This window comes from Rhinolophus ferrumequinum, chromosome 17, assembly GCF_004115265.2.
Source record: "Rhinolophus ferrumequinum isolate MPI-CBG mRhiFer1 chromosome 17, mRhiFer1_v1.p, whole genome shotgun sequence".
Taxonomy (NCBI): domain Eukaryota; kingdom Metazoa; phylum Chordata; class Mammalia; order Chiroptera; family Rhinolophidae; genus Rhinolophus; species Rhinolophus ferrumequinum.
This window is the reverse complement of record NC_046300.1, coordinates 34,355,480-34,381,477: the sequence shown is the minus strand read 5'-3', so window position 1 is coordinate 34,381,477 and position 25,998 is coordinate 34,355,480. Positions and strand designations below refer to the sequence as shown.

The window sequence follows — 25,998 nt, the reverse complement described above, 5'->3', positions numbered from 1 at the left end:
CTGCCCCAGTCGTGCCCTGGGCCACCCTTCTCTTGCAGTCTGGGATATTTTTTCCTGTTAACTTTCATCTTATCATTTCATTGGCTTTTTTTCATTAGCATACAAACACATTTTAATATTGCCCATTGAAAAAGAGAGAAAGAAAAGCTTTGGAATTTGCTACCTCCCACTCCCCTTTCTAGCTACTGCCTGGTTCCATTCTTCCTGGTTAAGTTTCTTAAAGAATGGTTTCTTGGACCTCTTTCCTACCACTCTTTCCCCATCTCACTGCCCCATGGCTTCTATCAGTCCTAGCCCTCCACCAAAACCACCTTTGTGGCCACTGAATGGGACAGGGATACTGTTTTTATCAAGACCTATGGGCCGGACAAAGAGTAATGTGCAATATAAGGCCTCATTGAAGATCTTGAAGGTGACAGCCGTTCTGAATTTCAGCTGCTGTTTTGCAGTTGGAGCTGTTTCTTCCATGAACATCTCTCTCTCTATTTATTGATTGATGATGGTTGGTTCTCCGAAGCCACACTTTGCAGGCCAGGTATTGACAGGTAATACTGGTGTTCCAGGGATATCTTCTTAGTCACCTCTCTTCCCTTCTGGATTCTGAATCACTTGAGAAGTAGATACAGAGGTTAGATGGGCATCCCACCATTAACTTTCTTAATGGTGAAAGTCAGACTGGAGAAAGTGGCTTAGGTATTCTGTGAGAAGTTCGTGCCTTGGAATCGGCTCATGGGGTGAGTCGGTCTATGGAGCAGACCTTCATGCAGCAGCCACATGAAACCCCTCAGAGCTTGGGTTTTATCAACCAGAGAAGGTATTGGTGACTAGGCGTGGTCTGCAGTTACACAGCTCGGCTCAGCGCCTCTTCGTATCTGCCTGTCCAGCTTCTGTCAGTGGTTGTTTAGTGCTCATCAGGGTTTCTGCATTCTGGATGACAGGTTTTATAGGAGAGTGGTGGTACTATTCTGGACATGAAGTAGAGGGTGGCTTTCTGGATTGAATTTTTATCCAGTTGAAAATTCCTAGGACTGTCTGATAATTTGGAATTTTTTTTTAACTTCTGGATTATTTGTACACATGGAAGACTCATGTATTCGTTAGTTAATGAGCTAATCAGTGAAGTCAAGCTGTTATCACAGATCCAGTTTGTTTATTTCTCCGATTTACAGGTTGAATATAAGCTGGGATTCCAAGTAGACAATTTTGTGGCTATGGACATGCCCCAGGTCAACATTTCTGCTCAGGGGGAAGTTCCACGCACTTTATCAGGTGAGTCTTAAAGACAGAATTAAGATACTCTTTTCAACTATGTGTCCCCTATCCCCAAAAGAAAGGTTTACATACTGTACTGCTGTGTAGTATATCTTACGTGATAGGCATACGATGTATAAGTACTTTGAAGAGTAATTTTTATATTGATTATTTACACTGTATTTTAAATCATCCCTTCTTTTCCCTCCCCTCTAGAACTGTCTGTGCTCAGCTCTTCCTTATCTCCTTTTCTGCATTCCTGGCACTGGCCTCTTGGGTCCCTGTGTCTGGTCTTGTTCCTCTTGTAATTCCCACCCTGTGGCCTGGGTGATCATGGAACACTCACATCTGCCCATGTGATACCAAGCCCATCAGTGCCCCCACTTCCAGCACCTGAACACAGTCCAGACTCTCCAGCCAGCGTGCTGTATGGTTATCATCCGCCCCTGCCTGCCTGTCTGGCCTTATTGCTGCACTGGCCCCGGCTTCCTAGCAGTTCCACATTCCGTGCAGTTCTGATTTCCATGCCTTTACCCAGGCTGGCCTCTGTATTTGAAACCATCTTTTCTGCTTTTAGACTTCTGTTCATACTACATATTCTGCAAGATTTTGAGAGAATCTGCACTGTCCTTTTCCTGCCTCCTTTTCTCCCTCCAGTTTTTAACTCTTCTGTTCTTCCTGCCCTATAGAATCTTGTATTTGCTGTTTTGGAACTGATGGCTGTTATCTTGGAATTCTTTATCTTTGTCTCCCCCTGTCAGCCTGTGGCCACCCTGAGGGCAGGAGTTGTCTTTTCAGCTCTCTACCCTTTTTTGGTGCCTGGCATAGCATCTGGCCTGGGATAGGAACTCAGGGCATGTCTGAGTAAATGATTTAAGTGTCATATTTATACCAATTTAACTACTTTTGAACCAGTCTTTTGAGAAAATCCCCTGAAGATGTGAGATTGTAAGAAAATGAAAAATTTTTAAACTTGAAAGTATAAGCCGTAGCAGTTATGTGGAACTTTTTCTGGCAGCCTTAGCCACTGTTATTAGTGACATATATTAATCTAAGTTTTAAGAAAGCATAGGAAGCATGGTTAATTTTTACGGGTCAGTAAAGAAATTCAGAAATATTCATTTCTCTCATGTGCTCATACAGATATATTCTAAATTTGTAGAAAAAGAACCTTAAAGTGGAAGACTGAAAAAAAAATGTGCACCAAAGTCTTATTCCATGGCTATAATAGTTGATTAAAGTCAATTTCTGTTTAAAAAGTTTGTTTTTTAATTCATAGTTGAGAATTTATCAGACTTGTTTACAGGTGTTTTTCTCTTTAAATCTTTTCAGTAAGAGCAATACATACTGTATTTTGGTGGTGAATTGTCTTTCCTTTTTATCAAGTAATTTTTGTCATTGTTGATGTGACTGGTTAGGTAACAGGGTTTACTTTATGATTCTATAGCTTTACTGTATTATAGTAAGAGGACTTAGAAGACAAAGTGATATATTAAAAATAATGAGCAAAAGTTGAAAATAATTACCCATTTATGTCTTGGCTTGTTTTGCTGTGTAGTCTGTAGACAAGGTCTCTGAAAGTTTCTGCTTAGTAGTTTATGTAAACGTATTAGTTTTAGTTTTATTGCAACAAAAGTAAATAATTCTAAAATATTTAATGGGCATTTATATTGATTTTTAGAAAATTTACATTTTTTTTTCTTTTTTTCTTTCTTTCTTTCTTTTTTTTTTTTAACAGTGTTTCGAGTCGAGCTTTCCTGTACTGGCAAAGTAGATTCTGAGGTTATGATACTAATGCAGCTCAACTTGACAGTAAATTCTTCCAAAAACTTTACAGTCTTAAATTTTAAGCGAAGGAAAATGTGCTACAAAAGTAAGGAATTTATTTACCAAAGTTTGTGTTTTACATAGATGTGAGAAGGTCAAAAATAGATTTTGTCATCTTTTTTACAGATTTGTAATCAGATTTTGATTATAGTTGCAAATGAGAAAAGAAAGTACTAAGACATGAAATAGTTCATAGCCAGTAATGTCATTCAGGCCCCACTTAGTCTCTGCTTTCTTAAAATCTTTTATCAGAATCGTTAGAGCATTTTATATTAGGAATGTGAAATAGTACTAAAAGTACAAATCAGGTAATTCTGATAGGTGCCTCTGAGTAAATGGAGTGTTAACTGTGTTTCCTTTATAAAGTTACTGTTATGCAGAAGCTTTTCCCTGGGGCCTGATAAAGACTTTAGTTAGAATTATGGCTCTACTCTTGGCAGGATCTTCGGACAAATTACTTAGTTTTAAGTCTCAGGGTTATTTTAAATATGTAAAATGGACATAATAACCTGATTAAGAGGTTTTTTTTGTGTGTGCTTTTTTTTTTTTTTTAGATTAATTGACTCTAGCCTAAAGCTGAGAATACTATATGTGGGTACTTAATAAATGTTAGTAGTATTTGGTTTTGAATAATCTGTTACTCAAGAAATTACAGTGGGTATGAAAAAGAAAATAAATCCTAAAAAAAAACCCCTAACCTTACTAAGTTACTGTGTTCCAAGTGTTTTACATGCATTAAACCCATTTAATCCTAATAATCCTAGGCATCTCATTAGCTCCATTATCTGTAGAGGAAGCTGTGGCTCAGAGAATCTGACCAACTCGCCAAGGTCACACAGCTAAGTGGTACAGCTGGGATACAAACCCATGCTCTTAGCGTCGTTGTCAAACTGTCTCTTAACACATTTCCTGATTGAAATTAGTGCTGAGTGTTGTGAAAACACCTCAGGCCTGCAAGAGAGTTACAATGGCTAATGTCCAAATGCAGTAAAAAAGCTGTATTGCATTAGAATGGACATTTTTAAAATAGAGAGTTAGCTTTGGTGTTTTGATACATTTTTCAGTTCTAGTGTATTCAGTACGTACTTTCATGTAATTTTAAAGGCAAAGTGGATTTTAGATCAGCTGGTTCAACTGGTCGTTATATAATTAATATGAGGAGACTGGGCCCTAGAGAGACCACCTAAACTTGCACACCAGTCAGTGAGGAGTGTAGAATACCTGGTTCCTGACCCCTAGGGGAGGTAGGTCGTGACCATACCATGGTGCTTCATCTTTAATGCTTAACGGCAGGATGATGGCCAAATGTGATGTAGTCTGTGGAGCCCACCAGTGCTGGTTTCCTAAGGTTGATGATCAGCTGCTATTCAGAATGATCCCATGCCTTCTCCGTTTTCTTTAATATGTACATGAAAATTAACAGGTGGTGTAATTTTCTATTCTGTCTTAGACATAAGTTAAATATAATGCCACTCTTTTTATTTGGTGGTCACACTAATGACCACCCCACTCATCCAGTTCACATTCATGACTCTTAATATGTGACCCTAATATATTTATCTGGTTTTTCATTCTACAACATTTTAAAAACAATCTGCAACAGAAAATATATCTGTACCATGTCGAATGTTAATGGGTGTCACAGGCAAGAAAAGTTTCCTTTATCATAGGCTGGGAATTACTGATCAGACAAATTTCATTACTGTAAAATGCCTTAGAGCCTTTACACTCTGCTACTGTGCTCTGTGAACCTCCAGTATGTGGCTGTCCCCAAACTTCTTGACCACAGAAACCCTTTTTCTGAGCACCTCTAAGGAACACCCGTTGGTTAATGCTGGCATAGACTATTGATTGATGAGTATAGTGATGGTTTTCAGGATAGTAATCTGTTATTATCTTGCAACAAATAACCTTGTTATTTAGTTCAGGCAGTGTTGTGATAGAACATAAAACTATGTTAGAGAAAATTCAGAAAATGTAATTTATAATATTTAAGCATTTTCATGCACAAGAAAGAGTTTCTAAAGCATCTTATATCTCCTTCTTAATTCAGAACTTGAAGAAGTAAAAACTTCAGCCTTGGACAAAAACACTAGCAGAACTATTTGTAAGTGTTACTGTATTATCCTTCTCTGTCATTAGAGATGAAAACGGTTGATTGCAGATGAACATGATTTCATGAAGCTTGTGGTTTCCAGTTTGTCAAAAGATAAATGACACTAGCTGTTTAATTCACTAATGTTTTGTAGATTGGTCAGGTGAAACTATTAGAATATTAAAAATTTTGTGAAGTAAAATTCATACATATTTCATAACAACTGATCTAAAAAAACTTGTAAGCAAGAATTCATATCACATCATTTCAAATGGTCACAATTAAAAGATGAGCATGAAATATGAGTAAGATCTTTATCTTTTTAGCAGAAAGTTAGAAAATCTGATTTGTGACCTGGACCTAACCCTCAGCTAATTTCATCTAGATGAAAATGTAAGCTTAAAGATACCTTGTTATTTAAACTTACAGAACGGAAACTCAAGTAGATTTTCACTTTTATGGTAATGGTTGTGTTTAGATAGTAACTTAGCCTGCTTTTTACCTTTTCTGACATGTATGCCTCATTGAGTTTTACTTTTCCTAAGAACGTTTTAATAACAGTATATTAAAAGGTTATTAGATTCTCTTTGTAGAAGTAAATTTAAAATTTTGGGGGAGGATTTCAGGAATACAAACGTAGAGAGAATGCGCTAATGAACCACCATGTGACCAGTAACCTACTTAAATAACGACCCACATTTTGCCACTGTTGTTCCACTGAATCCCTCCTCCTTTTCCAGGTGGATAGGTGGGTGAGAAGGGGTAGGATATTTTCAAGTATATCCCAGGTATCCTGTCATTTCACCCAGAAATATTTCATTGTGGATCTTTTTTAAAAGGCCATTAAAAAAACAACCCACAGTCACCCAACACCTATTCACTTGTATTTGATTTATCACATACAACAAAATGAACAATAATTCCTTAATATCTCCTAAGAGTTCATGTTCACATTAACCTGACTGTTTCAAAACTGTCTTTTTTAGTTTCTCTCCTAAATTAGGGTCCAGATGAAGTCTACGTACACTGTATTTGGTTGACATGTATTTTATATTAATCAGAAATCCCCCACCTTAATATCTCTTATTTTTTAAAGAAATAGATTCACTTGTCCCATTGAGTCAGTTTTCCATCTGCGTCCCTGTGGTGTCATTTGATGTGTTTTTCTCTCTCCTATAAACTGGTAGTTATATTTCATACTTGATTAGATTTAAGACCAACTCTTGACAAGAATAGTTCATAGATGGTAGTATGTACTTCCTGTTTTATCTTTTTCATCACCTCAGGAGGCTCAAAGTATCTGGATATCCCAAAGTAACCCTTTTTTAAAGGTAAAATACTATGAGATACTCTCTACTTTTCTAGAATGTTTCATTTGGATTTATCTTTGAGAAGAAAACAACTATTTAAAAAAAAATCACCCCCCCCACAGTTTATTTTTTAAATGTTGGTGATTTTACCCATTTCTTATGCTAGTAGGATGTTATTTCTCACAGAGAATAGAGTATTGCATATTCTTGGTCTCTGTCTGTCTCTTCCTTCTCTTTCCCTCCCTTTCTATATCCATCCATCCAACATTTATTGAGAGTTTATGATGTGCTAGGTGGTGTGTTTGAGGCAGAGTATTAAACTCTGAGCAAAAGAGAGCCTGCTCTCAAAGGCTTGTAATGTAATGGAGAAGATAGACAAAGCGATAGGCAGGGTAACAACGTGGTATGGCAAGCAGTGACAAGGCAGGTGCTTCGGGAACTCTGAGGAGTGGCACGTAGTCCCCTCTGAAGGACTGAGGGACGGCTTCCTGAGGAAAGTCACATCTCATCTGAGACCTGACCAGGTGGTAGCAGGTGAAATGTCAAAGCGAGGGACTGGGCACAGTGCATAGATAAGCCTGGAATATGGAGGTGATCAAGCAGGGTGCATCTGGGGGATTTGCCCAGCAGAGCAGTGTCCTCTTCTGTGCCCTGGAGTGTGCTTGGAGAGGTACTGCCTGTATCTGCCTTTGGACCTTTCCTTTTGCACCCCTACCAAGATTGAATAGCCCATGGCGTTCTTGAGGAAATTCATGACTTCATTCAGGCTGCAGTCAAGTCTAGATGCCCTAGAAGCCATTCTGTCTCTCTGCATTAATCTGTTCTGATTTATTGTTTGTTGATTCAAAGTTTAAGTTTTAGGAAGCAATCTTATTTCCAAGTTTTTGAAAGCTGTAGCTTTTATCTTTGTCCTAACTTGTCCCTAAATCTCCAAACTTGTATTTCTATCAACTTGACATCTGCATGTAGATGTGTACTAAGTACTCTTGGAGAAAACAAACTCTTGATTCTCTTTCCCCAACCTGCTTTTTTTTTAAATCTTTGTAAAGGTACTATTCTTCACCTAATTCTTTAAGCCAAAGCTTTGATTCCTTTTTTTCTTGCTACCTTAGTATAATCCATTAGCAAGATTTGTTGACTCTGCAAACCAATCCGTCAACTTCTCATCTTCACCATAACATTCTTGCCCAAGCCACTACTGTCTCTTTCTTGGACTACAGTAACCTTCTCATTTGTTCCCTGCTCCTGCTCTTGGTCCCCTCCACAGCGCTCTTTACACAGCTTTGCGGTCATCGTCGTTGTTTTCTTCAAATAGGATAATGTGTGTCATTTGCTTGAAACCTTGGCAATGATTTCCCATCTCATTTAGGATAAACCCAACTTCCTCAGGTTTTGTTCAGTGGAATTATTATGTGAATTCTCCTTATCAAAACTTAACTTGAAGCTGCAGTTGTGCTTCTATTTCTCTGTCTTCCACTCTGCTCGCTCCTTTTTCTCTGTACCTTTGTCTTTGTGTGTCTTTCTCAGTTTGCCTCTGTGTGTGATGATGTTTTTGAGTTATATTCCATGTTACTGAGGCTTTCTTTATTTCTCTCTTTTTGAATAATATAAAGCGGAATATTGTTTCATGAATAGAGTCCTGTTTTTCTGCATTTATCTTTAGAAACAGATAAGCAAAATAATTTGTTACCCTCTAAAGAGAAAAAGATTAAACATTTGCAGTCTTTCTTTAAACTTGTGGGTTGCTGCATTGTATAATTTGTTGTGCTGTGAGTCAGTGGTGGTTGGCAACAGAGGTGTCTGATCCCTCTACTCCATGCATCATTGATGAGGACGTATGAGGCCCTATACATCGGTGCTTTCCTGTATGGTAACTACTCGCCACGTGGTGATTTAACTTGAAATTAGTTAAAATGAAGTAAAATTAAAACTGTAGTCCCTCCGTTGTACTGGCTGCATTTCAAGTGCGTAATGGCCACAGGTGGCCAGCGGCTCCTGTGCTGGACAGCACATTCCCATCACTGCGGAACTTTCTCCGGGACAGCACTGCTATGGGTGTTTATTATATGCTTACCACTTGGGACTTTATGCTCATTAACCAGAAGTTCTTTTTGAAACCCTTTTTTAAAACTACAACAAAACATTTAAAAAATTTTGTGAGCTTAACATCCACACACTACTAGTAACTGATCTTAGGAAAGAATGGTCACACAAAATGAAAATCTTTCACAAAGAACAGGATACTCACTGTGTATATTGGGTCACAAAGCAATCGGTGATATTTGAATAAAAAGCTTAATGTGCTTTTCCTTTTCGTTTCAGATGATCCTGTACATGCAGCTCCAACCACTTCTACGCGTGTGTTTTATATCAGTGTAGGGGTTTGCTGTGCAGTAATATTTCTTGTAGCAATAATATTAGCTGTTTTGCACCTTCATAGTATGAAAAGGATTGAACTGGATGACAGGTATTGTATATATTTTGAAAAAAAATAAATAAATAAAAGCAGTTATCTGCGTTTATTTAGATGGGAGCCCTCAGACAGCCGCGCGCAGTAGTGCAGGGGAAAGAGGGAGAATGATTAAGCCCCAGTCAAATGAAGAAGTACTGTCTTTGTTATTACCGTTGTATTTCTCTAATTTTATTTTTAAAATTTGTGAAGTTAGAAATTGTACTTTATTAGTTGATGGGGAAGAGGTGGAGATCACATTTTTTTTTCCATTGCCTTTGACATGACTCTATTCCCGAGTCCTAGTACCTTTTTAAAATAGCCTTGTTTCTTCCTCCTAATTCGTCGTCCTTCATTATCTGTTTGTCCGTCCGTCCATCCGTTCATCCGTTCATCCATCCATGCATCCATCCATCCATCCATCCATCCATCCATCCATCCATCCAGTAAACAAACATTTATTGAGAACCTGCTGACATTTAATCCATTGGTTCTCAATCTGGTTATACATTAGAGTCCTGGGTCAACTTTCAAAACATATCAGTACTTGGGTCTAACCTGCCAGAGATTCTGATATAATTGGTCTGGAGTGATGTTTGGACATCATTATTTTTCTTAAAGCTTTCTGGATGATTCTAATGTGTAGCCTTTGAGATACATTGGGTTAGATATTATGCTAAGTGCTGGGAAAAAAAATAATGACATACCTTATGGCTTCAAGTATTTACTCTTTGACATTAACCCATAATTATAAAAGTTTGTGAAGTTGATGATTCTGATATGTATATTATAGTGTGGGAATACAAAAGGTGTTTGTCCCAGACTGGGTGAGTCAGAGGTGAGGAGAACATTATAGCCAGGATAGGGTAAGAGGTAAAGACTGAGTAATACACAGGTTTATTTTCCCAATACACAGTTCTGGTTTCCCTCTTCAGTGCTTCCCAGTTGCTGACTGAAGACGTTCCCAGCTTCACGACTTGGCTTTCAATGCCCTCTATGTGGAGACGTAGCTCCCATATTCTTTGGACCTTTCTCTCTTTCTTACCGTGTCCTTACTTAATGCTTCAGTTAGCTGATTACTTATTTGTCACTTTTCCCTACACTTTGCCCTTCAGGACTTCTGTTCATGCTTTGCTTCTGCCCACAGGGCTCCCTGCATTTTCCATCAGTCCTGGTTCATTCTTCAGATTTCAACTTCATTGCCATTTCTTTCATGAAGCTTCTTCTAAGCCTCCCAACTATCCATTTCTCTCCCTCTCTTTGTCTCTCTCCTTCTTTCTCATTTTGGTCACAATTATTATGCCTTTTCTTCTAAGATCACTTTTTGTGTACTTGTCTCTCCTCTAGAATATAAGCTTTCTTCAGTGTGGGAGTGCTGTGTCATAGTCATTGCTGAATCCCCCAGTCCTAACACAGTGTCATACACACAGTGGGTAAGCATGTTTGTGGCATAAACAAAAACCCAAGGGGACAGGGAGCCTGGCTGGATTTAATACCTGCCCCTAATTACTCTCTGTTCCCACTATTTTACTTTATTTACCTGAGTCGAGAAAAAAGAGAAAGCAGATAAGAATGAAAAGAGAAATACATGGGTGTTTCAGAATATATTTTGTGTTGAAAGTAGATTTAGGTTTTAATAGTGGAAGAAATGGTATTTGGAAGCACTAAGGGAGAGATGAGGCAACAGGAACATTTTGATAGGACTCAGAGGATCCAAGTGGTTAGAGGAGTCATTCAGGAACGTGATGTTTAGAAGTCAGTCTTGATACCCACTTGGATGCTTGCATGTGTGCTAGGGCTGTGAGCCCACATAGGCCAGAGTGTGCAAGACCTTTCAGATTCCACGGGGCATACACCTCTGCCAGCTGAAACAATCTTTTACCACCCATGAACTGTTCCCAGTTCTCTAGTTTGCAAGTGAAGGTTTCCAGACATTGCTGGAATAAAAGCAACTTACTTTATCACGTGTTTTCCGAGCATAGTCTAATGGTTAACAGCATGGACTCTGAATTCTGGCTGTTCTACTTATTAGCTTTATGGCCTAAAGTAAATATGCGGCCTCTTTATGTCTCAGTTTTCCTCATCTATACAGCAGAGATATTAATGGCACATACTTACTAGGAATGTTGTTTTAATGAAATAACACACTCTTAGAGCACAGCACTGCATTTAGTAAGTGCCATTATTCTGATTTTTGTTTTCAGACAGGTGCAGTGTGCTAGTAGTGATGGACAATTTCTTTTTTAGCTCTTTCCTGTTCTATTAGCCATTATTTATTACGTGTCAGCCAGGCAAGCTAACAGTGGTGGCTAGAATGTTCCCATCCAGTAATCTAACAGCAGTTAAAAGACACTTGCTTCTTCTCTGCGTAGAGGTCACTGAGGTAACAATCTGTACCATTTTACTGAGTGTTTATTTTTTACTGGTACTGTACCAAGCCCTTTACACATATTACCTTATTTGGCACCCACAGCCACCCTATGGGCATGATACTGTCCTTATATTAAAGATGAAGAAACAAGCTTACAGAGAATAACTTTTCCAGGAGTGAGCTGCTGGGACCAGGGCAGAGCAGCAGGAGAGAGTCATTGTTATAACAGCTGTATTGTAATGACTCAGTATTGTGATTGGATAAAGCACTTGCTGGATGCCAGGCAGTATTCCCCGTGCTCTACATCCATTAATCCCCTTAATCTTACAACAGCCCTGTGAGGTTTGCTGGAAACCATGGCTCCAGAGAATTACTGGACAGGGATGGTAGAGAGTTCTTCCATTCCAGGCTCTCAGGAGCCAGAGTCCTGTTACACACACAGCTTCATTAAGGGGCAGAGAATAAAACTGCCTGAGATAAGCTCCTGCCAGGCAGGGGCAGCTGGAGCCCAGGTGTGTGGCTGTCCCTCTCCTGACACCACACGGTGAGTCTGTCCTGGAGACGCAAAGCTTCTCTCCACATTCACTTAAAGTCCTTCCACAGAGGCACTGAACTGCACCCTGTCCACACCGTAGTCATTCCCTGTCACGACTGTAGGAAAGTTCACTCCTCTTTTGTGGGATACTTGAACTTGTTATTTGGCAATGTCTTCATTTTACATTATCTCCCTTACCCCACCACCTGCACCATTCCTTTATTTCTCTTTACTTGTTTCTGTATCCAGTGCCTGCCGGTATCAGTTAAATGCATGTTGAATGAAGAATGAGTAGAGAGGCAAAAAACCATTTTGTTATACCAGTAGTTCTTTGCTTCTTTCCTTATATATCACCAGCTCATGCCAGAAGCAACCTTTCTGTCGGTTTATGCCTTTTTATTCCAAGGAAGTATGGTTTTCTCTCTTCATTGATTGATTCAATAATTAATTAAGCTCTCGCTGAGGCTCATTTGGGCCCACGTGGGGCTTGTTGTCCCGGGCATTGGCTGGAGTGCTGGGTAGGAGGACGTGAACAACAAGCAGGCACTTTTCCTGCCCTCATGGAATCTATATATAGTCTGCTTGGGTGAGACAGACATTAAACCAGAAATCCCTGCTGGAATGTAGGCTTCATGAGGGTAGGGATCTTTGTCTGTTATGTTCACTTTCTCTGTTACGTTTACTGCTGTATCCCCAAGCGCCCAGCACAGTATCTGGCATGTAGTAGACACTTAACAAGTATTTGTTGAATGAATGAATGAATGAATGAATGAACTAATACATAAATAAGTAAATAAATAAGTTACACAGAAAAATAGAGAAATACAAATTGTAAGTGCTCTGAGGAAAATTATCTTTGCCCTAACTTCTAACTTCAATGCTAAAACAGTTAATATCTCCAAAACTAAATTGCTTATGAAAATCAAATGAGATAATTTATTTAGATGGGTTTTTAAACTATTAAATGCTAACAAATGTACATTTTCATTTTCTACCTCTTGTAATGTAGCTATGTTAGTGCAAAAGTAATTGTGGTTTAAAAGGTTAAATTGCAAAAACTGCAATTACTTTTGTACCAGCCTAATAGATAGTGGTTTTAATAGTTGTCAGTAGATCCCTAACTGCTCCCTGCTTCCCTCTTAGCAGTAAGTCTGGCGTTTCAAAGGTCTGTTCTGATCTTTTAGCAGTGCTTTGCTCATTGTATGGACCCACTGAATATCTGTTGAATAAGCAGAAAATTGACATGGACGTACTTAATATTTTTGTATTCTCACAACCTTTCAAGAATTTTGAGGTGGTACAAGAGTGCCACCTACTGTTCAAATATTGAGAAACACAATAGTTAGTAAATAATTTGTGGTTTGAGCATTTATTCTACCATCAGTATATGTTGGTTGCAGGGAATATTTAAGTAGTACTTTCATATGTATTATACAACTTGAGCCTCACAAAGATCCTGGGAGGTAGGTTTTTCTTAATCCCATTTTATGAGTAAGTAAATTGAAGTTCTTTATTTCCCCCCACTTTGGATTGGTAATACTTCTTTTCCCTTCCCCATTATTGAATCCTGGACTTTTAACAACTTTAATTTCCAGTGTGATCTTTGAGTAGTACTCAGAACTCCAAAACTGGGTTCCCTGTGGATTGAGGATGTATAATATTAGTAATAATCCAAATAATTATTGCTTTGTTATTCCCTTATCTGTATGCCATTTGATTTTGGACCATCATTAAAAGAGACCTGTCTTTCTGTTCCTTTTCTTAAAGGCGATCAAATTGAATGGCATGGGCTCTTTTCCTAAAAGATGATTCATAATTCCCTAATTATCGTTGTGTGAGGTTCAGAACTGCCACTATCTGTGGTGTCTGAGGACTAGGACCTACATTTCTGAATGACTTTGATGAGGTGAACTGGCTTGATGATTGTAGAGATAGAAAGGGAAAAAAATTTAGCTTTACATTATGAGGTACATTAAAAATTTCAATGTGGAACATTTGTAGTGGAGATCCATGCATTTGTGATCTCCATTAGGACTTTAAGCTGGTTGTAATGTCTACATGTATTTTGTATGTATGGAAAAAGGAAATTTCTCATTGAAGCTGACTTGACAAATATTTCTCTTAAAAATTGTTTGCAGCATCAGTGCCAGCAGTAGTTCCCAAGGGCTGTCTCAGCCATCTACCCAGACGACCCAGTATCTGAGAGCCGATACACCCAATAATGCAACTCCTATTACCAGTAAGAGTTAATTTAATTCTAAACGTGATTACTAAAGTGGTCTGTGGTCTGTCTGTCAGAGGTACTGACAGAGGTATAGTTAGTTACTTATGGGACTGTGTACCATACTATGTACATAGTATCTAACAAGTGCAGAAGGCTTGATATTCAACTTTTGCTTTCCAGAACATTGAAACATTCTAAAATTGGAGTATTAAAAATAAAATTTAAGTTTAATTGCTAGATTTAATTTTGCAGAGATTTCCATAGACTAATTATATTAAAAGGACTACTAAATCACTTCTGTATAAATCCAGAAGGAAGGTTTTCAGGTGATTAGAAAGAATGAGCCATTGAGCTACATGAAGACAGAGACTTGGATTTTAATGAATTGTTTGATGGTTTTACCGGCTGTGGTAAGGAGTTTTACATTGTTTTCTAATCATGATAGGATGCGAGCTGCCATCAGCATTGAGAGCATGGGATCTGATTTTCTTTTTTTTGAAAAGGATTTTAATGAAAGTTTTTACACTTTAACATGTAGCTGTTTAGGGGGAAATAATCATTCCTGGAGTATAATTTAGGCATAATGAAGACTCATTCACCATACAAATAAGAAACAATGTAATCATCAGGATAGCCGGTGGGTCATAAGTCAGGGCTGCACTCAGTGATGCTATTGATTAATTAGATTCTTGTTGGCAATTAACTGTTACTTTCCTTGGGCTGACACTTACTCTTTAGTAAACTAATACTAAGAAGTTCTGTTCTTCACCCAGTGCCCTGTTATGGTCTTTTAATACTGTTCCCATTATAAAGAACCAGGATTCTTTGGAGAAAGGGATAATTCCAGGACTGGGTCAGGAATATACGAGATAAACCTGGGACATGTTGCTGAACAAAAAATCAAGGAAGCTGGTCCCCAAAAATGGAACAATTTGAGCATCTTAAGAATAATGACAGCAATGGGTTGTCACATAAAATGTGGAAAAATCCATGAGTTTGTAATGATACTTTTTAAAAAAAATTGATCATTATGAGAGGTAACTGAGGCACTCTGACACCTGGCTGCATGGACTGTGTTTCAGAGTAACCAGCGAGTGCTGGTGAATGAGGCAAAATATCTCTTTACAGAAGAGTCCCAGCTAGTAAATAGGGAAGGAATGGTAGAATTAGAAAATCCCATTTGCAACCCCTAATAAAATATTTGATTCAGGAAAAGATCGTTAATGTTTAAAACCCTATGAACAAAGGGAAGTGGGAACTTTACCATTTGAGGGATCATACTGTCACGGCCTGAATCCACTACTGAAAAAGCAAGCATCACAAAAAGGAGGACAACTAGGGATTCTGCATTCCTAGATGTGAGGCACCACCCATGGAGTATTCTTGTTTGCTCATCTTCCTCCAACCGTTAGCCTGTAACCTGGATCAAATCAAAGTTGTAGAACGGATTTCCAGTTTACAAGAAATATAAGGATAGAGGAACAAGTTAAGTGATATTTGAGGATGTGGATGCCAGATATCCTCCAGGATAATTGACCTGGTTTCTTTATGAGACAGTGGCAAGAAAAAGAAAAGGGCACTCTAGATTAAAAGAAATTTAAAAGAAGTAACAGCAGTTTATCATCACCAACAACAAAAGAAAATATATGCTCTTCAGGAAAGAGGTGAAAGTAGTCCAGATACTATTCAGCCTAATACATCATTGCTTTTAATGTTTAGCTGTCAGGCTTTGCTCATTAGAGTCAATTTGTGATTGTGGATACAACCATAAAGAGGTAGATAATTCAATTATTATATATGCTAAAAGCAAAATGCTTTTTTAAAAAAGTCAGTGAAAATACATTTATTTATTAAAACACTTTACCATCAATAAGAAATTTTCTTGTTTTTGTGGATATCACCTTAAGTAGATAGATAATTCATTTATTATATATGACAAAAACAAATAACTTTTAAACAACTCAATGGAAATACATTTGTTTATAAGTAAAAAAAGAGAAAGGAGCAGAAAAAAATATTTGAAGACATAATGACCAGAATTTTCCAAAACGTAACAGACCACAGGTTCAAGAAACTCAAGAGAACTCCAGGAGGGAATAAACATGCAGATACTCACACACCTAGACATAGCTTGCTCAAACTATTGATCACTGGAATCAGGTGTTGTCTGCAGAATCCATCCATTATGAAAGCTCCCAAACTCTTTCATGTAGTCCTTTCAGCAGCCATTGTTGATCATTGGTCTAATTCTTCAGGGATTTTTCTTCCCGATATCTATCAAAGCAAATAAATAGAAATTAAAATAGCATTCCAATTCCCCCTTCCTAACATGAGATCTTCCAATCTTTCTAATTTTTTTTAATGAAAATTTTCATTTATGGCTAGAAATTTTGTTGTTGCTTTCATCGTATTAAAGATGGGAGTTAAGGGAACTGAAAAACAAATACCAACCTCACAGTGGTATGACTAGGTTCTATGAATATCAGAATGATTAAATTAATTATGTATTTTGTTAGAAAAGATATTTTTACAAACATCTCTTCATTTGAAAAGTTCTTTTTTTAAGAGACTATAATAGAAAATCTTTTGGGAGAGAAACAGTCTATTAAGAGGGATTAAATTAAATTCCAGGAATCAAAGCTTGTTTCACTTGGCTGAAAGGCAATTGAAGTGGTGGTAATGTAATAGTACCTTTAGTGTTTGTTTTCAATTCTGCTTTTTAAGATTTTGGGGTAGGTGGAAAAGTGTTTCTTTAAAAGTTAATGTAGCCCTCATAAGTAATTTCTCCCTGTTCATGCTTTTTTCCTTTAATGGTTCTTAACATTCATTCATTCCCATGACTTTAGTCCTGAGGTTCTAACTGAAGTAGTTGACCCTGATGCCATAATAAGGGTATTTATATTTCTTGGTTTGGCTTTGTTGGCTCCTCAGGTTATCCTACCTTGCGGATAGAGAAGAACGACCTGAGAAGTGTCACTCTTTTGGAGGCCAAAGCTAAGGTGAAGGATATAGCAATATCCAGGGAGAGGATAACTCTAAAAGATGTACTCCAAGAAGGTATTTATTGTCTCAAAGTCAGGTTTCCAAGGAAGATTTAATGTTAACACTATAAAAATTTTTTGTTTCAAATGTTAAGAATTTCATGTCATTTTGTGTGTAAGGATAGAAAGCAGTGCACAATTTATTTCCTTTATAAAACTGACTTTCATTTTCCCTGTCTTTAGATTTTTAATTGGCGTTAATACAGCTTTGGTACAATTCTTGATTTTCAAGTATATCAAAGCATATTTTTAGTGTTTGTTACCTTTGAAGTATATTTTCTATTTAGTCCTTGTTTAAAGATGATCACTACTTCGCAGGCTTCTTCAAAATGCTCTAAGTAATGTTCTCTGTGACAGATAGTGTGGAGGCTCTCGCAGAAGGAGCACGCATGGGCTTTGGAGTTAGACCTGAGTTACAGTCCTAGTCCCACGATTTATTTATCTGTGTGACGTCGGGAGTATCACTTAATGTCTTCTATGTCCAGTTTCCTCTCCTGTAAATTCTGACTACATTATCTACTCTAGTTACGAAGATTAGATGAAATGATGCACATTAAATGAACTAATACGTGATAGGTGTTTGGTAGATACCAGGGCCCTTCCTCTACCTACTTGCTGGTCCTTGCTTTCTTTTTTGAGTTTTAGGGTATTGACTGGGGAGATGCTGAAAGAAGAAGACGGATATTAATAAAATACTTCCTTCAGCTCTTTAAGTAGTTAGAGATTTACTTTTTTCTCCCTTCCATAATTTCATTTGGAATGTTTTGATGCATAAGAGCCATCTGAATTCATCTTTTGGTTGGGTTGCTTGTAGGTCAATCACAGTTGGATGAGGGGCTTGAACTGTCCCCAGCAGCAAATGGAAATTAACAGAATTGTCTGTTTTTCAATGTATGCGGATAGTCCATTTCTTTCCTTTTTCGTTGCTCTGAGGTTAAGCCTTGAAAGTCCTAAGTGCCTCTGTGGATGCCCCATTACTGAGCTGCAGCGCTCTTAGCTGTGTCATTAGTTTACTTGGGATAATTCAGAAAGAATTCTCAGATACTTGTGAGAAATTTCTAAAAGCAAGATATTTCATAGTTACAAAGAACTTCTAACAGTCATTAAAAAACAAAGATTTGGGTCTTAATCTAGGCCTAGAGTAATATTGTTCACTTATGTTCTTGTTATGTTTGTTTAAAGTTACATTGTGCCAGAAAGTTTTGTACTTATAATTTTATGAAGCTTATTATGTGATCTCATTAATTATTATTTTTTATTTTAGGTACTTTTGGGCGTATTTTCCATGGGATTTTAGTAGATGAAAAAGATCCAAGTAAAGAAAAACAAACATTTGTAAAAACAGTTAAAGGTAGGAATTTTACCCCCATACGATTTCCATAATGCTTTCCTGCTCAGGTGGTTCATGCTAGCAAAATTCTGCCTCACGTTCTCTGTGTGTGCCACACCTTGAAATCAGTCCATGTTAATTTAGCTCATAGGAGGCTTTTTAGAAGATTTGGTTCTTCTCATTAAGGTATAAACAAATAGAAGTTTGATAAATTAAGACATTAAACATTTAGTAAATATTGTTCAGGCTTCTAGTTAAATTATATCAACTTGACTTCATTGTTGCTATATCTAATATTGTGTTTTTCCTACATTAACATTCTCTGCTTTTTTTCTTCTTAACATTGTTATTAGTTTTCCCACCTCTCTGTAACCCCCCATTACTGAGGACTATAAAGAAAAAAAATGACCTCCATGCCCACTGTGCCTTATGTGAATAGACACTATTTACCTTCCTCTTACCGGCCCCCTTTGTATTTTGCTATTATACACAATGCTGCAGAAAATATCCATGTGTGTATTTCTTGGTGTACCTTTGCAGGTATAGCAGTAGGTAGAATTGCTTCCCCAAGCGGTGTTTACATTTAAAATTTGGATAGATATTGCCAGATTGTTTTCTAGAAAGTAGCACTAGTTTTATTTTTCATGAACAGAATTTTTCATGAACCTATTTTCGCATATATACCTTTTGGAGAAAGGTGTATACTTAAAATTTTTCACTTACGGATATATATAAATTTTTCAGTTAGCCATTCCCTATCAAAATACACTAGAATATTATTTATGTATGGCTTATTCCCTATTAGTGGTATATTAGTAAGATCTTTTAAAACGTTAGAATTTTAATTTATAATTGATGATTGTAAAAGCTGAAATGATTCTTAGTTAAACTGTCTATATGTAGTAGTTTATAGGGTGCTTAATGTCTGCCAGTATCTGGCATAAGTTGAGGTGATAAGATACGAATTTTGGAAAAACAAGTTTAGCATTTTGAAAACAAATTGAGGGCAAAATTAAATTCAGTTTCATGAGTAGGAGGTGACAGTCTTACGAAGTTAATTTATAAGAACTTGTTTCTGAATTTACTTAAAGGAATTCATGGAAAGCATGAAGGATTTATGTTTACCGTTTCCAAAAATTTGGGTTGTACTCATCTACCGTGTTGCCCCGAAAATAAGACCTAGCTGGACCATCAGCTCTAATGCATCTTTTGGAGCAAACATTCATACAAGCCCTGGTCTTATTTTAATATAATATATAATATAGTATGATATGAAATGAAATGATATGATTATATATGATATAATACTGGGTATAATATAATATGATACCAGGTCTTATATTAATTTTTGCTCCAAAAGATGCATTAGAGCTGATGGTCCGGCTAGGTCTTATTTTCGGGGAAACACGGTATTTAAGTTAGGTCCCCTTTCCTGACTAACTTTGAAGGATATTGTACGTATTACTCTTTATAAATGTAAATTTGAACCTTAAGTTTAATAACCACTGCCTTTGGGTGTACGTCCCCATTTTTTAAACGAAACATTTCTCCTTAATTCTAATGTTTCTTCTGGGGTTTGTAAAAATTCTATGGACTATCTAGAACTGGGCTATTTTTAATTCTGAATGAATCTTAAACTAACAAAGATTTCTGTACAGAATTGGATTGAAGGTTGGAAGAGGGGAAAGAAGGAAATAATAGTGATAAGAAAACACAATGTGGATACTGGACTGTTTCACGAGATAAGATTTCTCTTTCCGTATACACTTGAATTGTAGTCACTTGCTTGTTTCTGCTTCTTACCTCTGTAATTATAATGTTCTCTTTGAGCCAGACGGAAACAAGAGAAAGCACAGTGAGTTCTTACGCAAAACATGGTCATGGTTTGCTTGGGAAACAAAGAGGAAGTGCATGACCATAGTCCTTGCCTCTGAATTGTTGGAATACTCCACATGATATCTCTCAGATTTATTCTTTTGGAATGTTATTTTTATTCTTTTAATTGAAGCTACATAGAGCTGAGAACGTTCTTTTCACAAATCTGTGTGCTTCGTTGCGTGCTATACAATTAGAAGTGCAGTTTAAAATGCAAAAAAGTATGCTTTTAAACGATCATTGACCTTTGCATTTAGGCATAAGCAGAAAATTGGAGTTTGGCTTCTTAAAAATTTCGTAATTTTGCACAGATACTTAATAGATATTCCAGTATAAATTTTCAAAGATGGAAATTAGGAATCTGAATTTCACAGAAAGAATATTGTGACATTGAATTCCATAAAATAAATGAATTAGTTGAAGGTTATTGGTGTTAAGTTCTTATTTTCTTTACTAGCTAAATTTTTATAACTTGGGAATTTTTTTATCATTTTGTTCTTTTTTGTAACTTTTAGAATGTAAATTATTTTATAGTATTCTTTTCAAATGTATACATCTTGATACCTTTCAGGTATTTAAAATTAAAAGACTAGGACTAGACTGGGAAAGGAATCCAGGAAAATGGTGTTTTTCTTACTAAATGGATAAGGTTATTTTTTCTCCAATTTAAAGTTTTCTTAGATCATCATCCAGTTTGTGTCTTGTTCTAATAGAACATGCTTATCAAAGTTAAGGACTTGAAAAATATTATGCCTAAAATGACACATTATGAAATTACCTTTGTTTTACTTGGATCTCTGTACCAGTTGATGGGGGAGGTAAACTCTTAACAACTGGGTGTGGACCTCCAACTATTACTAGTTTTCAGTCCTAAAAAGGTCCTACCAGCCCCTAAACAGTCCTGGCTATAATTTTGTTAAAAATTATTTAGATTACAGAAATAGTATAAAAGCACATTGCACCATTTACTAAATGATCCTAAATGTTAAACAGTTTTTAGACAACTAGAGTTTATTCCACTAGACATTGGTTGAAGCATCTTTCCCAAAGAAGTACCAAGTATTTCAAGTCCTTTGCTTTTTGTCCACCCATTTGACATTCCTACAAAAGTCTTAACTAAGTAAAGCTGTCTGGAAGGGGACGCTAAGCAGGTAGTGGGAGAGGGAGTGGTTCCATCGTTTAGACTTGGAAGTAAATGAAATTTGTGATTTCTCAGCTTTGACAGCTCCACTTCTAAGGAGTGAATGCGATTTGTAATCATAGTGCCTGAGTTTAGTGGTGTGGATTTTACTGTTCAACATTTTACAAGGTAGAGAGCTAGGATGTGGAATTTTTATCTTTTTCTCCCTCTTACTGCATTGATCAGAAACTTTAAAATTATTATTACTATTTTATTGTTGACAAATTGGTTTCTTTGAAAGTGTTTTTAAGGATACACTATACTCTTAATTTTGTTTTTGATATCTACAAATCATTTTTTAAAAACTTGACACTAATTTTTAATTTTATAATGAAATGTACTATTTATATAGTAGAAACATTTTTTTTAAACACTGGAGAAATGCCTCTTCATTTTTTTTTTCTTACTGATTTGTATGAGCTCTTTAAAGGAGGAGGACAGAAAGGAAATTAGCCCTGTATGCCTATAGATATTTTTCCAGTCTGTTATTTCTTTCTATACTTTGTTTATGTTAACCTTACTTAATTTCTAATTTTTATGTAGTCAAATTTATCCTTAATGGCTTCAGTTAATGTTGATGTATTCAATGAGATACTACCTACTGCAGTATAATTTTAGGCTAGACCTACTTAGATTTATCTGTGACTTACAAGGAAAATTTACCTTATATTCTGAGATACCTATTTACTCATAGCAGAAAATATCAATGTCATATGTAGTACTATCATTCAAGACAATGTCTTTTTCTTTATATAGATCAAGCTTCTGAAGTTCAGGTGACAATGATGCTCACTGAAAGTTGTAAGCTGCGAGGTCTTCATCACAGGTGAGGATAAACCACCAGCAGTTACGTGTTAACTTGGTAATATTGTATGTTAACGTTTTTAGTTTAAGAACATTCGGATGTATTTTAAATTGAAAGCTTTTTGGAATAGCTTTATTTTTTTTTTCTGAATATAAAAGTGAAATGCATATGCGTTGCATAAAATTTAAAAACACAGTAAAATATAAAAAGCATGTAAGCCCACATCTGGATAATCATAACTAAGTGTTCGAGAAAGAGTTTATACATATTTATGTGCATATTTCCCTTTAAAAAAATAGGATAATGATACGCATATGCTAAAAAATATTTGTGAAATTCTTGAATGTAGAGAAGACTAAAGACAAGAATAATAAACATGAATAAATCCACCTCCTAAATTCAATGTTAGAACATTTTTCCATTTTTGTTTTATGTATGTACACAGATGTGTATCTGTCATCTCTCTAGATAGATGATAGATAGATATTTCTGCATCTAGAAATATTTTAAAGTAAATGGGACATCTCAACACTTTCAATGAATTTCCAGCATGCATTTCAACAAAAAAAAAAGATATTTTTTTCTATATGATCACAATACTATTATTATCTTTAACAGGGTTAACATTCTTCTTGATATAACAAAACAATGTATCTAACTTTTCATGTCAGTAACTATAAATTCATGTCCACATTTCAAAAAACTACATAGTAGTTAATTGAGTGGATGCGCCACATTTTATTTAACCAGTCTTTTATGGTTAGGTCATAGTATGATTTTTAAAAAGATACGTGTAGTTCTATATGAAGAGGTTTTTTTAAAAAGCTTGATTATCAATCCTCTTCACAGAGCTATAACAAAAGTTTCTCCCTTCTAAACCAAAAGGGGATTAAATATAATACCACAGTGTGTAGCAGTATCAATATTGGGCCAACATGGTTGTTGTTTTCAGCACTATATAGAGTGAGCTTAATTTGTGGCCTGAAAATTTGGTCACACATGTTTAAAAAATGGAACAGTGACCATCCGTATTGGAAGATATTTATAGATTTATGAATAAAAACAGCGAAACATACAGGAGGCATCCTGCCTTTTAATTTCTCTGTACTTTGAAGAGTAACTTGAGTTCTACTAAAAAACGACTACACAGAATTTTATTTTATTTTTTTATTTTATTTATTTTTTTAATTTATTGGGGTGCCAATTATTAGTAAAATTACATAGATTTCAGGTGTACAGTTCTGTATCACATCATCTATAAATTACATTGTGTGTTCACCACCCAGAGTCAGTTCTCCTTCCATTACAATATATTTGATCCCCCTTACCCTCAATTCCCAACCCCCTTACCCTCTGGTAACCACTAAATTACATTCCCCAGATTAATTTTCAAAACCTCGTGGCCATCTTGTGGTTACTGATTGTTTTCTAATCCCCTCACCTTCCCCTTTATCCCCACCCCCCCCGCCCATCTAGCAACAGAATTTTATTTTTGAATTTTGTGTATTATGTTATGTTATATTTTTCCTGGTCTTATATAAGACCGGGTCTTATATAACATAGGATGTTATATAAGATGTTATATAAGACCCGGTCTTATATTATAGTAAAGTAAGACCGGGTCTTATATTAATTTTTGCTCCCAAAGACGCTGATTGTCCCGCTAGGTCTTATTTTCAGGTAAACAGTACCAGTATGTAATGTTAACGTAGTACTTAGGTACCTAGCTACTATTCTTACACTGATAAAAGGTCTGCACCACTTCGGCACAGAAATAGGGCCAGGGATAAATGTAGACAAAGCCAGGATTTTCCCAAGAAGCAGTTTTATATTCACTGTTAACCCAAAGAGTCTTTGGCTGAAAAAAAAGTTCAGAGCAAGCATTTGCAGCATTTTCTCTTGCAGCTTTAAGTGCTAGGGTTTTCCAGCATCCTACCAGGATGAATTAGCAGCCCCAGGTGATGGAATGAAGTGACATGCTGAATTGGGTTATTTTGATACTGGACATTCAGTGATTGGGAAAAGTCTTTTAAAGACAGATCATGGTTAATTGTTATTTGGCTATAAAGCAATACCAGGACTCCTAGTTTTTAATGAGCAAAAAAATTGTCAGTATGTGGAAAGTATGTTGTTCTTTCCATTCACTCATTTTTAAGGGGACTAGGACCTACCACCATTTCTTTTTGACCCCTGATGGCTAGACTACTCTCAGTTGTGTTTATGCATTTGTTTGTCCATTCATTCTAATTAATTAAGAGCCCATTTTGTACTTGGAACTCTAGGCATGAGGGATAAAAATGAAATAATGACCTTCAGTGATCCTATAGAATTTATCAAGGAAACTAAATACACTTAGCAAGAAGTGACGCCTGGTTTTAGATTTTACCTTTTTAAACTAGTTAATGTAATTCCATAGGTAAAACATGTTTACTTCATGGTTTAACATTCTATGATTAAGAGTTGTAAAGTGTTGAAATATTTTAAGGCGTTTTGAAATTCTTTTCACTCCTTGTTTCCACTGGAATTTGTGAGAATAATTTTTATTATAAATTACAATAGCTGTATAAATAAAAGATGGCCATCAATCTATTTTCGTTACATCAGAAGTGCTTCATATCAAAGTATTCTGAAGCTGTTTCCACTGGTAGTTTAATTCTCTGTTGGCCCCCGGTACCTGCTGGCAGCCTCTTCTGCTGAAAGCTCACCGCTCTGACTGCAGGCTCGCCCACACTCGGCAGGACTGCTAAGTCCCCACAGAATCGACCTTCCTCTACCTTGTTCTTCTCTGCGGCACCTGCTTCTGCTCTCACCCACTCTTTTTTTTTGTTGTTGTTAATTTATTGGGGTGACAATTGCTAGTAAAATTACATAGATTTCAGGTGTGCAATTCTGTATTACATCATCTATAAATCCCATTGTGTGTTCACCACCCAGAGTCAGTTCTCCTTCCATCACCATATATTTGATCCCCCTTACCCTCATCTCCCACCCCCCACCCCCTTTCACCCACTCTTCTTGTAGATCCCAGACCTTCCTTTTTATCAGACCTTCCTTTATAAAATGGGCAGAATGAAGAGCAGCCATTTGTACTTTGAAACATTTTTATGCATCTTGTTACCTTTCCCAGAGAGATTTTAATCCTTTGATGATAGAATTAACAATTTGATCTCATCTAACAAACTTACTGTGCCTGGAGAAAATGCCTTAAAGTCTGCTTGGTAAATTTTAGTCAACGAGGGAAGGAACAGAGAAGTAATTTTGGGGTGGTGTTACAGAGATCAGGCAGCTCTTCACATTACCCTTGAAACTGTGGTATGCTCATTTAATCCTGAGTGCAGACTTGCTGTAGTCATTTTAGTGTGAAAAGAGATGCTGTCCTCTCTTCTGTACTCCCTACTGCTCCTCTGGGAGGAATGTCCAGTTGTCCCAAGGCAAATGTAAGGATTTTTAGAATTAGATAAAGATTTGAACTTTTTTCTTTGTGTTCTTGCTATTTGTCCTTGACAGATGACCTAACCTCTCTCTCTTTCCTCATGGGTTTCCTGTAAAGTAGGACTAATCGCTGCCACTTGTAGGCTATAAAGCTGAGGTTACATCATACAGGTTTACCTCATTTTCCCTGATAGTAGCTTCTGCACAGCTTAAAGGGAGCCTGCAGCTTTCTCTTGTGCACTGTTAGGCCAGAATTATGGGACTGTGGTTTAA

The 25,998-nt window shown here is 36.5% G+C and overlaps 1 protein-coding gene across 2 annotated transcripts in view; it reads left to right on the top strand.

Annotated features, from left to right (window-relative positions):
• RYK (receptor like tyrosine kinase) overlaps positions 1–25,998 on the top strand; it is an 82,248-nt gene that overhangs the window by 32,622 nt on the left and 23,628 nt on the right. Inside the window, exons 3-10 of one of the 2 annotated variants that reach the window (XM_033132982.1) lie at positions 1,170–1,269; positions 2,990–3,124; positions 5,132–5,185; positions 8,806–8,950; positions 13,977–14,077; positions 16,994–17,119; positions 18,368–18,454; positions 22,245–22,314. In XM_033132982.1, coding sequence (XP_032988873.1) covers positions 1,170–1,269; positions 2,990–3,124; positions 5,132–5,185; positions 8,806–8,950; positions 13,977–14,077; positions 16,994–17,119; positions 18,368–18,454; positions 22,245–22,314 — 818 coding nt within the window. Of the gene's footprint in view, positions 1–1,169; positions 1,270–2,989; positions 3,125–5,131; positions 5,186–8,805; positions 8,951–13,976; positions 14,078–16,984; positions 17,120–18,367; positions 18,455–22,244; positions 22,315–25,998 lie in introns of both variants that reach the window. The other variant, XM_033132981.1, reaches the window with a different exon arrangement.